Here is a 12890-nt window from a genome sequence, read left to right as displayed (position 1 = left end):
ACCACGCTGGATCCTTAACCCACTGAGCCACACGGGAACTCCCTTTTCAGCCTGTTTGAATTCCAGCCCCGCCCCTCACGGACAGATCCAGTACCCCCTGCCCAACAAGTCTTCTCTGACCTTCTCAGATCAAACTGATGGCCCCTCTGAACCCTGGTGAGAACCACTGCTCATGACATTGACTGGGCCCTTCGGTACCTTCACCTCTGGATGTCCTGCTGGTTAGGAGCACAGGCTCTTGTCAAGGCACAACTGGGCTTCGGTCTTGGCTCTGCCATTTCCCAAATTCAAGCCCTTAGGCAGCTGATTTTGCTTTTTTTTTTTGTCTTTTTGCCCTTTCCTAGGGCCGCTCCCACGGCATATGGAGGTTCCCAGGCTAGGGGTCGAATCGGAGCTGTAGCCACCGGCCTGCACCACAGCCACAGCCACACGGGATCCGAGCCGCGTCTGCAACCTACACCACAGCTCACGGCAACGCTGGATCCTTAGCCCACTGAGCAAGGCCAGGGATCGAATCCGCACCCTCATGGTTCCTCGTCGGATTCGTTCACCACTGAGCCACGACGGGAACTCCTACTTTCTTGATCCATAGTGATCATCTTTGCAAAATGAGATCATCCCTACCTCACAGAGTTTGTTGTAAAGATCAGATAGAATGTCTTAAAAGCTGTTAACTACTACGTATAAAAGATATAACCAACAAGGACCGACTGTACAGCACAGGAAACTATATTTAATATTTTATAATCTATTAGGGAAAAGACTCTGAAAAAGAATGGATCTATATGTATGTATAACCAAATCACTTTGCCGTACACCTGAAACTAACGCAACATGGTAAATCAACTGTGCTTCAATTAAAAATATATTAAAATAAATACCCAAAACAAAAACAAAACAAAAACAGCAAAAACAAAAGCAAAAAAAGAAAAAAAAAAGCTGTTAAATGCCAAATACACATAAGGGATCTTTTAAATATTATAATAATTAGAAATAAAGGTTACATGGGAAAACATTCATGAAGTAATGTTGGAATAGGAGAATTCCAAAACTGTAGTTGCAGTAGAAAGATCTCTGTGTGTCCATAAACACATGTAGGAAGGGAATGGGAAGACACACTTCAGAATGTTACTCTGGATGATGCTTAGGTCTGGGTGATGGGCTAATGGTTGGTTTTACTTTCCTATATTTTCATTTTTTTAGGGTAAAAATGTAATAAACTTAAAACTAGAGGAGTTCCCATCGTGGTTTAGTGGTTAACAAACCCGACTAGTATCCGCGAGGACTAGGGTTTAATCCCTGGCCTTGGTCAGTGGGTTAAGGATCTGGCGTTGCCGTGAGCTATGGTGTAGGTTGCATACGAGGCTTGGATCCTGTGTTACTGTGGCTGTGGTGTCAGCCACAGCTCCGATTCGACCCCTAGCCTGGGAACCTCCACATGCCACAGGTGCGGCCCTAAAAAGACAATACATAAATAAAAATAAAACTAGAAAGTATTATTTTAAAAAAGAAAAAAATCAAGGCCTGATGATATTATTTGGTTATTTATACTCCACCATACTGGAAAAGAGGTTAAAGAAAGAGTTTAAAGCAGGATACAATAAAGCAGGTAAAAATGGAATATAAAACAAAATGAAGGAGAAAATGAGGGTAGGGACGGTAGTATGTAGTGACACTGTTAAACATTTATGATCACTGTCTTGTATTTGTATTAAGTGGTTTCTTTTTAAAAAATTTGTGTTGGTTTATAATGTGTTAATTTCTGTTGTATAGCAAAGTGGCATATATATTATATAATATATATTATATAAATTTATATATACACACATACTCTTTTTTTTTGTTTTTTTTTTTAGAGCCACACCTGCAGCATATGGAAGTTCCCCAGGCTAGGGGTAGAATCTGAGCTGCAGCTGCTGGACTGTGCCACAACCACAGCAACATCAAATCTGAGCTGCATCCTCAACCTACACCTTATGCCACAGCTTGTGGCGACGCTAGATCCTTAACCCACTGAGTGAGGCCAAGGATCGAACCGGAATCCTCGTGGTTGCTAGTTGGGTTGTTTCCACTGTGCCGCAACGGGAATTCCCCCATTCTTTTTTTTTTTTTTTTTAAATATTATTTTCCATCATGGTCTATCCCAGGGGATTGGATATAGTTCCCTGGGCTGTGCATAGAAGCTTGGTGTTTATCCATTCTATATGTAATAACGCGCATCTGCTAACCCCAAACTCTAGGTCCACCCCCCCACACCCCACCCCTGGCAAACACAAGTCTGTTCTTGTTTGTGAGTCAGTTTCTGTTTCATAGATAGGTTCATTTGAGCCATATTTTAGATCGGGTGATTTCTTTATTAAAGAAAAATGTCTTAGAATGTCTCTTAGTCATGAGTTTAATAGATAACACTAACTTGGTAGAAGAAAGGCAGTATTTTACAGCACAAGGTAATGATATTAAAATGAAGGAATTTTCTGTTAAGGTGTATTAAAGATTCTTATTATTTTGTTTTTGGCACAGTAGACAACCCCAAGAAACAATGGCTGCTATTATCTATATTATATTATACTTGTATAGTACGTTGCAAGTTACAAATGTGTATATATATTTTTTTATATATAAATATATGTTTCAAGTTATACATACACATATATATATATATATTTGATCAGTGTTGGCTTTGCTCATCTGTTTTGAATACATTGAGTGTAGAGGCAGATTGGAGTCAAGAAGCAGGAACTGGGAGTTCCTGTCATGGCTCAGTGGTTAACAAATCCGACTAGGAACCATGAGGCTGCAGGTTCGATCCCCTGCCTCGCTCAGTGGGTTAAGGATCCGGCGTCGCCGTGAGCTGTGGTGTAGGTCGCAGACATGCCTCGGATCCTGCGTTGCTGTGGCTGTGGTGTAGGCCGGCAGCTATAGCTCTGATTAGACTCCTTGCCTGAGAACCTCCACGTGCCTCGAGTGCGGCCCTAAAAAAGCAAAAACAAACAAACAAACAAACAAACAAACAAACAAACAAACAAACAAACCCCCAGGAACTGGAGTTCTTGTCTTGACCCTGTCATTAAGAGGCTAGACATTAACTCCTTGGCTTATTCTCCCCTGCAGAAATCGAGGCCCCTGGACAAGAAACTCTAGCTTGACCATCTATAGTTTAGTAAGATTATAGTTTTACTTGCTTAGAAATGTTCATTTCCATTGATCCTTCCACTTGACAATATTTATAGGATGTTCATTGACCTACGTTATAAAATGTTCATCTTAGACGTGTGTGATATTAACATAATTTAAATGTCTTTTTCACAGAGAGACCTCTCTCCCCCAAGGCTGTCAAAGGATTTGAAACTGCTCCTCTTACCAAGAATTATTATACCGTGGTGAGTGTTCAGCTGATGAACAGACATTTTCTTGACTCTCTATATGGAGAACCCCTGATGCGTTGAGGTGACACCCGTAGGAGAATGGATAAAGTTGCATTGCAAGGGTCTAATGGCAGCTGTCTCACACCGGGCCTCTTCTACTTGTAGGCTTCTTACCGACGTCCACTGTACTGAAAAATTCAAGGGTAGCACAGAGATTCAGAGCCAAGGCTTACTAAACCGCAGCAAAAGAGAAATTGGCTAATGTGTAGACAGGATGGGGAAATTCAGCAGTCAGATACAGCCCGAGCAAATAGTTAGGAGGTGAATTCCCAAGTTCCTCTACTGCAGTAAGTTTTAAGTGACTGCATACTGTGGTTTTATTTCAGAATCAATCAACCCGTTAGGATATCCTCTGAAATGTTATCAGCCTTGTTCTTGAGGAGAGCCCAAAGGGAAGACCGCCCTTTGGCCCAGAGCGAGGAATGAAACGGCTCTGGCTTGCACACAGATATGTCAAAATACATTAGCTATAAATAGGGCATGTGCAATACTCAAGATAAGTTCCCGTTTGAAAAAGAGATCATATCCTTTTCCTCATCTCCTCTCTGCTTTCCTTCATGCCTCCTTTCTAGGCTTGGCCCAGTCGCTAATGAAAAGGTCAAGTCATCATCACCTAGAAGTCCCCCCGTCTGGTAGCCTTGTCGTCTTCCCCCCATCACGGCTAGAATTCAGCTTCACTTTTCACCCACTGTTCTCCTTGCATTCGTGCTGTGTGCTCCTTTCATCGTGTGCATGGATAAACAGTTTCAAGATCTCTCTGTGCATTTGTTTCAAAAAAGTGAATTTCATTCTTCAGCGAATGTGCTCCATAGAGATGATATGATCTGGGGTTTGTATGAAAAATCAAGTAGGAGCTTCATAGGTAACACATGGGCAATGATCATACAGGACAATTTTGTCACCATTTTTTCCTCTTACATTTCCGGGTTTAAACTATGGCACCCAACAGAGTCAGGGCCCCTTCTCCGTTCGTCCCTGGCCACTTTCCTTTTTTTACTGCTAACTTTTTGATGCATTTTTCCCCGCCTACACATATATAACTATATATCTTTACATAGTTGCAATCATATTATATACACAGTTTGTGTCCTGAGTTTTCACTTAGTGTTTTATCTTTTTTTTTTGGCCGTATCTACGGTGTGTGGTCGTTCCAGGGCCAGGGATGGAACCTGCACCACGGTAGCGACCCAAGCCACTGCAGTGACAATGCTGGATCCTTAACCTGTGTTGCCACAAGGGAACTCCCATGTTTTATCATTTTTAATTGTTTATTTACCTTCTTTTCCCTTTTTATTCCTTACAGTTTTATGGAGATATAGCTGACATATAGCACTGTATAGGGTGTACATACATCAGGAAAAGATGACCACAAGTTTAATGACCATCATCTCATATAGATACAAAATTAAAGAAGTGAAAAACGTTCCTTGTGAGAAGAACTCCTTAGATTTACTCTCTTAATAGCTGTCATAAAGAACATACAGCGGTGTCAGTTATCTCTGTGATGTTGTACATTCCATCCCTAGTGCTTATTTATTTATAACCGCACGTTTGTACCTTCTGGCTGCTGTCATCCGAGTCCCCTTTCGCCCACCCCCACCTCTGGTCCTGACCACTTCTTTTGGCTTCCCGGTGACCCCCAGGTGGCTTAATATTTAGCGAAAGAGGAAGGGTGCAGGCAAATGGTGGATGAAAATGTTACTGTAGGAGTTCCCGTTGGGGCTCAGTGGTTATCAAATCTGACTCGCATCCATGAGGACGTACGTTCGATCCCTGGCCTCACTCAGTGGGTTAAGGATCCGGCATTACCATGAGCTGTGGTGTAGGTCACAGAGGCAGCTCGGATCCCACGTTGCTGTGGCCGTGTTGTAGGCCGGCAGCTGCAGCTCCGATTGGACCCCTAGCCCGGGAACCTCCATATGCCTCAGGTGTGGCCCTAAAAAAAAAAAAGAAAATGTTACTGTAGCTGCTTCTCTCTGTGGATCTGGAGCAAACCATTGCTCGGCTTTGGCTCTCTCTCTGCTGATGCTGATGCTACCCTCTGCTGATCCCACCACTTTCCTCCTGATGCAGTTCATGTACATTATTTCCAGTTCCTCACTATTGTAAATGATTCTGATGCTGCCTTGAACGTCCTATATGTGTAACTTTGGCAGAGTATGTAAAGATGAGTAAGGCGGATTCCTAGAAGTTACATTGTTGGGTCAAATACATACCTGACTCTCTCTCTCTCTCTCATACACACACACACACACACACACACACACACACACACACACACACACACACGAGATGGTTTATACATATATATATATATATATATATATATATATATATATTTACATTTTGATAGATTTTTGTCTTGAACCTCAAACTTAATCAGAAAATAGAAGGTCTTGGGGAACCCGTGATGGCCTATGAAGGAGCCGCAGAGCTGTGGTGTGACTGTTGCTGAACTACTGAGACCAGCTGGACACGGCTTTATAACTAGATATGCATGTGAAGGGATCTGGATTGGTTGTTGGTTTTTTTTTAAAATCTACATTTCTCTTGAGTATTTAGGCAAATTTTTATCTTTATTTATTTTTATTTTATTTTATTTTTGTCTTTTTAGGGCCATACCTGCGGCATATGAAAGTTCCCAGGTGAGGGGTTGAATCAAAGCTGCAGCTGCCGGCCTACACCACAGCCACAGCAAACGCGGGATCCGAGCCACGTGTCTGCGACCTACACCACAGCTCAGGGCAATGCTGGATCCTTAATCCACTGATCGAGGCCAGGGATCGAACCTGCGTCCTCATGGATACTAGTCAGATTCGTTTCTGATGAGCCCTCATGGATACTAGTCAGATTCGTTTCTGATGAGCCACGACGGGAACTCCTTTTTAGGCAAATTTTTAGCAGCAACTAACTCAGAACATGTTTCGCGTGATCTGCTTGCCCTCCCCACCTCTGTTGAATACCTTAGACAAATCAAAACAATTCTAGCTCACCAATGGTATTTGGAGACCTGGAAAATCAGTTCACCCACATATAAGGTGTCTTCATCTCATCTTCTGTTAACTTCTCTTCCCTCTAAGAGTCATTAATTGTAGACATTTTCTGGTGCTAGTTCTATGAGAGCATTAGCGACTGATTTTTACTTCATTTTTTAAAATGGAAATAAATTTTTGCTCATTACATGAGATTATATAAATGACTATTTAAAAAAATCACACAATATAGGAAAAGTATAGAGAAGAAAATATCAGCTGTAATTTCACCACCTGGGGATAAGCATGACTAATGTCTTGGTGAGTCTCATGCCAAACTTTCTTTCAGGTAGATGTGTAGTGTGTGTGTGTCTGTGTGTATTTAGCCTATGAATATACAGCTTTTTTTTTTTTTTAAAAAAAAGCCCGATTGTGATCATTTCACAATGTATACATATATCACAATGTCAGGTTGTATACCTCGAATATATACAATTTTTATTTATCAGTAAGACCTCAATAAAACTGAAAAAAAAAAAGAAGCAAAGAAAGAAGAATCTATGAGGTTCAGTTGTCAGGCTTCATTTGCATGCAGCACTTTCATTGGGAAGATGGGACAGACATGGTACCGTGAGCCACACAGCAGACAGTGATGTCACGTGATAAAGTGTCTGAAGATGAGTTGCTCCAAATGTGTCTGGGGACATCTGAAGCCCCTGGGGCCGCAAGAGGTCTGGACCCCGCACCTGACTTTGTTACATCAGGATCTTCGGCCATAGGTCCCAGGAAACAGCATTTCAGAAACATTTTTTATTAACGTGTCATTGATTTACACTCATGCATAGCCTCCCCCACTATCAGCATCTCCCACCAGAGTGGACTGTTTGTGACAACTGATGAACCTGCATCGACACATCACCCAAAGTCCAGGGTTTGCATTACCATTCACTCTCGGTGTGGTTCATTCTGTGGGTTTGGACAAATGCACAGTGACATGTTTCTGCCATTATGGTATCCGGAGTAATTGCACTGCCCTAAAAAACTTCTGTGCACCCTCCGTTTTTTAAAGCACCAGCCCGAACTACCTTCCACCTCTATCCATTTATTCTTTCGACCTATCCATTTCCTGGTCTGCCTTATCCATGCATATCTTCCATCTGAGGTAAGGGAGGGGACGAGAGTTTTCAGAGCCAATCTGTTGTTTTGCGGACTCTGGATAACAGGGCACCGAGCTGCTTGTTTTGTAAAAGTCAAGGACCTGGAGGAGCAAAATCGATCTGTGCACTTGAATGTAAACAAACAGGCGGCTCTACCGGCAGCTGAGTCAAACCTGACATACATCCAGTAACACTGCCTTTTCCCACCGCACAGGAGTTAGGCAGCGTGAACTCATTTGTGCAGGTGTCATGATTATCTCAGGATTCCTATAATGTTTTTGTTTAGATTGTGGGTTTCCGGAGGCCGTTGTCGCCCTCCTTTATCATGGGTCAGATCTCTCTCCATCTGCAGCCTTTGTTGATGCATTTTAGCCTCATGAAATAAGTTCTTCCTACTTCTGTGACTTGTTCCCTTTGGAAAATGGCGTTAGAAATTTGAACTCACTCTAAAGCCTTTCCAGGAAGTGTAAGAACTACCTTTTATTGGAAAATCGATAGCCCAGGATGGAGGCACAAAAGGCCTCCGCCTCTTTTTCTAGGGCCTCTCACCATCTGTTTTATTCCGCATTTAGTCAAAGGTTAATTAAGGGAAAGGGTCCTCGGCTGTCCTTGTGAAGGCGTCAGGGCGGCAGTCTGGACACGGTCTATTTTAGTAAGTTTGAGTGGATTTCATCTCGATCAAACTGTACTGCTCTGAAGTTGATTGGCCTGCCAAGCTCCTTGCCTTCTGACTCACCACTGAGGCCTTCTGTTTGGGAACACATAGCCTTCTCTGTCTGCTTCCCTTTTTCACCCCTTTACAGTAGATGCCCTGTGGCCTGAAAAAGAAAGAACCAGTCTCAGAAGTTCATCCGTTGGTCTTCCGAGATTGGAGGGAAGCAATAAAAGGGCAAGTGAATTTGGGAAAGAATCCCAGGCATCCACCCTGGGCGCCGTTTCTACCAATCAGACCACGGCAAGGGCAGTGCCAGTTAGTCGAGTATCATTCAGACAAATTTTGCATCCTTTAATGAAGGACTCATTCATCACCTCTGTCAGTTTAGCTTGTCAGGTCAGCATTCAGCTGTACCCTCAAAAGTTGCAGCAATATGAGTTTAGCTCTCCAGACCTCACGCAAAGCTGACACGCCTGCTGCCTCTGTCTGTCCCATGCCAGTGGTTTCTAACGATGGAACCCGTAGAAAGTGTGTGGCTTTGTCTAGCGAGTGAACCCGCTGGGGTGAGGCAGTTGGCACCTTTCTTGGAAAATCTTAGTGATTTCTCTGAGAGGAAGTCCAGATGATAGCATTTTAGGGGAAGACGAAATAAATGCTAAGACTGTTTCGATGCGGGAGGAGGAGGGGGAATGGTAGCAAACCATGGAATTAAGGCAATGATGTTTCATTGGTCTTCAGAATCACAGTTGATGATGTAAATAATATCTGTGCATTTTCTAATTTAAAAGTTCCCTCGGGCCATGACTGGTTTTTGTTTGGTTTTCTGTTTTCACTTTCTTTTTCTTTTCTTTTTCCAATGGCCATTATGATTTGGGTAGGATGGCCGTTCTAGACAGCAGGGCCTGAAAGGAGGGCGAGGGTGTGCGATGGGCTTGTTTGAAAAATGTGAACAAAGGAGAGGATGAGATGACTTCATTCTCTCCTGAACAGAAGTGGGAAGGCACGCCACCATCCTCTTTTTCCTCCAGTACAAATACTATAGGCAGACGAATAAATATTGCTCAAAAAGAAATCTGCCTGTGACTTTTACCTCTTTGTAGAATTCTAAGGGCTGCTCTCTCCATTTCTAAGAACTAAAAAAAAAAAAAAAAAAAAAATGAAGCCCAGTGCTGAGCGTGAGTGGAAGTGATTACTTAATGCACAATCGTGATCAACAGCCCAGCTGGGCAGAAAGCTAAAATGATGGAAAAATTTGAGTTTGGAGGGACACCCTGCTGGATAAGGACTGGGTGTCAGAGGAAAGACAGAAAAAAGGCTATTAACAGGTGAGAAATTTGTGCTTTGACTTTTAAAAAGTAACAGCTATCTTGGCATAGAACTCAGCACAAAATTCACCATTTTAAAGGGTACAATCCACAGATTTTTAGTAAAGGAACAGAGTTGTGCGAGGGTCACTGCCATCTTGGTTTATAACATTTGTCATCGGCCCCGCAGAAACCCCGTACCCACCGGGAGTCGTTCCCTCCAGCCCTTGAAAACCACGAATCTGCTTTCTGCCTCTACGGGTTTTCCCTCTTCTGGACATTTCATGTAAACTGAGTCATACAATATTTGTTCCTTGGTGTCTGGTTTCTTTCTTAGCATACTATTTTCACCCATGTTGAAGACCGTATCAGAACTTCATTCCTTTTTATGACCAAAGAGTCTTCATAGTTTTAACTATACCAGGTTTTGCTTATCCATCCATCAGTTGGTGGACCTTTGATTTATTTCCGCTTGTTTGTTATTGATAATGCTGCCGTGAAAAGGCGTGCAAATTTTTTGCAGGGACATATGTTTTCATTTTTCTAAGAGTGGAATTACTGGGTCATATGGTAAGTCTATGTTTAACTTTTTGAGGCGCTGCCAAACTGTTTGCCACAGCAGCTACAATTTTTGGCATTCCCACCAACAGTATATGAGGGGTCCAGTTTCTCCATATCGTCACCAACACTCGTTACTGTTTTTTTCTTTTGGTTATAGTCACCTTCCAGAAAGTGAAGAAGTAGTGCGACTTTGATTAGCACTTCCCTAGTGGTTAATTATGTTGAATGTCTTTCTATGTGCTTATTGGCCATTTGTGGGTTTTTGGTTTTTTTTTCCTTTTAGGGCCACACCCACGGCACATGCAAGTCCCCAGGCTAGGGGTCTAATAGGAGCTACAGCTGCCGGCCTACACCACAGCCACAGCAATGCAGGATCAGAGCCATGCCTGTGACCTACACCACGGCTCATGGCAATGATGGGTCCTTAACCCACTGAGCGAGGCCAGGGATCGAAACCCATATCCTCATGGATACTAGTCAGGTTTGTTTCTGCTGTGCCACAATGGGAACTCCCTGTGTGTTTTTTTCTGATGGCCACACCCATGGCATATGGAAGTTCCCTGGTCAGGGATCTAGGCCAAAGCTGTGACAATGCCAGATCCTTGACCTGCTGTACCATAGTGAGAATTCCCGTCTTCTTTGGAGAAATGTCTGTTCAAATCCTTTGCCAACTTTTTTTTTTTTTTGGCTACGGTGTGCAGCAGCTAGATGTGGGATCTCAATTCCCAGACCAGGGATCGAACCCAAGCCACAGTGGTGAAAGCACTGAATCCTAACCACTAGACCACCAGGGAACCTCACTACCAACTTTCAATTGATTATTTTTATTGTTGAGTTGATTATTCTATTATTGAGTTGTAAGTTGTATATATTCCAGATAGTAGACCCTTATCAGTTACATGATTTGTAAATATTTTCCCCATTCTGTGGGTTGTTTTTTTTCTCTCTTTCTCTCTCTTTTTTTTTTTTTTTTTGGCTGCACCTGTAGAATGTGGAATTGAACATTCCTGGGCCAGGAATTGAACCCATGCCACAGCAGCAACCTGAGCCACTGCAGTGACAACACAGGATCCTTAACCCACTGTGCCACAAGGGAACTCCTCTCTTCACTTTCTTGATAATGTCCTTTAACACACAAAAGTTTTCAATTTTCATGGATTTTGGTTTATCTGTTTTTCCTCTTGTTGCTTGTGCCTTTGCTGCCATCCAAGAATCCATCGCCAAATCCAAGGTCATGAAGATGTCCACCTATGTTTTCCTCTAAGGTTTTTGTAGTTTTCCCTTTTGTATCCATTTTGAGGTAACTTTTGCACACGTGTGAGGTAGGAGTGTGAATTCTTTCTTGCATGTGGTTATCCAGTGGTCCCAGCACCGTTTTTTGAAAAGACTCTTCTTTATTGGAAGTTTTTGGCACTCTTGTCAAAAATCAGTTCACCATGGGTCCATTTCTGGACTCTCGATTCTGTTCCATTGGTCTATATATCCACCTCACCCCCGTACTGAACTATCCTGTTACTGAAGCTGTTTCATGAGTTTTGGAATTAGAAAGTACACACAGAGATTCACTGATGGCAGTTCAGGTTTTCCTACCCTGCTCCTGATTTCTGGGGAGGCTTCTGTTCAGGGTTTTCTGGTCCAGCAAGTTTTGATTCTCTGTCTGCCTGCCTGTGTCCAGTTTGGGGTGTAGTACTTTCCCCTGTGACCTCAATTCCCTGCCACATCTAAAAAAGTATCCCCCCCCCCCCCGCCGGCGTGATCAGTTATTTACTTGTTAAGATGGAATTAATGGCTTCCAAATGCCTTAAATGCTGGACTGGAAACCAGAAGTCCTTTCTTCTTTTTTTGATACAGGCATTTATAGCTCCAAACACTGCTTTAACCGTATCTCATCTCCTAAGTGTTTTATGTTGTGTTTTCTTTTTTTTGTCTTTTTAAGGCCACACCTGTGACATATGGAGGTTCCCAGGTTAGGGGTCGAATTGGAGCCACAGCTGCTGGCCTACACCACAGCCACAGCAACGTGGGACCTGAGCCACGTCTGTGATCTACACCACAGCTCACGGCAACGCCGGATCCCCAACCCACCGAACGAGGCCAGGGATTGAACCCTTGTCCTCATGGATACTGGTCGGGTTCGTAACCCACTGAGCCACAGTAGGAACTCCCGTGATTTCTTTTTTATTTATCTCAAGATGGTTTATAATTTCCTCTGTTGTGCTTGGACTTTCTCTGGGGGGAACATTTCTATCCCATCACTGGATTGTGTCACAGAGCCCTGGTTCTTCTGGGCCCCTAGATTTCCACTAGACCTTTAGAGAGGAGTAGAGAAACTGCAAGTCTGCACAGGTGGCTGGGAGGCGGGGCTCCGACCTAAGCCCTGGCTTTTAAAGCCACCTTGTGGCCTGTGCCCTTGTCCCCTAGAGGTGACACTGCCCTTCAGGTGACCTTTAACAATGGCTGGACACATTTTTGGCTGTCACCCTGGGCTGAGGGGTGTGGCATGCCACAGACATCTGGCGGGCGGAGGCGGGGGATGCTGCCAGGGGTCCTGCAGTGCCCAGGGCACCCCTCCCCCAGCAGCGTTACCTGCTCTGAAATGTCAGTCGTGCCGCCGTTGAGAAAACTTCTCACCCCTTAAATTGGTGGGACTCGCCCAGCGCCTACCTGTACACTGTCTCACTCCCTCTTCACAATGGTCCCTGAGGTAGGTGAAATGTCACAATCTGAGATGAGGCAAGCGAAGCCTTGAAAACTGAAGCCACCTGTCCGTCGGTAGCAGAGCCCGGACCACCACCCTCTGGCTGTGTCCCCCAAAG

General features: G+C 43.6%; 1 protein-coding gene across 7 annotated transcripts in view; it reads left to right on the top strand.

Moving 5' to 3' along the window:
- The window catches only part of ARHGEF6 (Rac/Cdc42 guanine nucleotide exchange factor 6), a 113989-nt gene that overhangs the window by 45978 nt on the left and 55121 nt on the right, over window positions 1-12890 (top strand). For all 7 annotated transcript variants that reach the window (XM_047765791.1, XM_047765796.1, XM_047765793.1 and 4 more), the window contains one exon: window positions 3310-3380. In XM_047765791.1, the coding sequence (XP_047621747.1) occupies window positions 3310-3380 (71 nt within the window). The remainder of the gene's footprint in view (window positions 1-3309; window positions 3381-12890) is intronic.

Source organism: Phacochoerus africanus, chromosome X (genome assembly GCF_016906955.1).
Source record: "Phacochoerus africanus isolate WHEZ1 chromosome X, ROS_Pafr_v1, whole genome shotgun sequence".
NCBI lineage: Eukaryota > Metazoa > Chordata > Mammalia > Artiodactyla > Suidae > Phacochoerus > Phacochoerus africanus.
The sequence above is the reverse complement of the archived record's forward strand: the minus strand, read 5'-3'. Positions and strand labels throughout refer to the sequence as shown.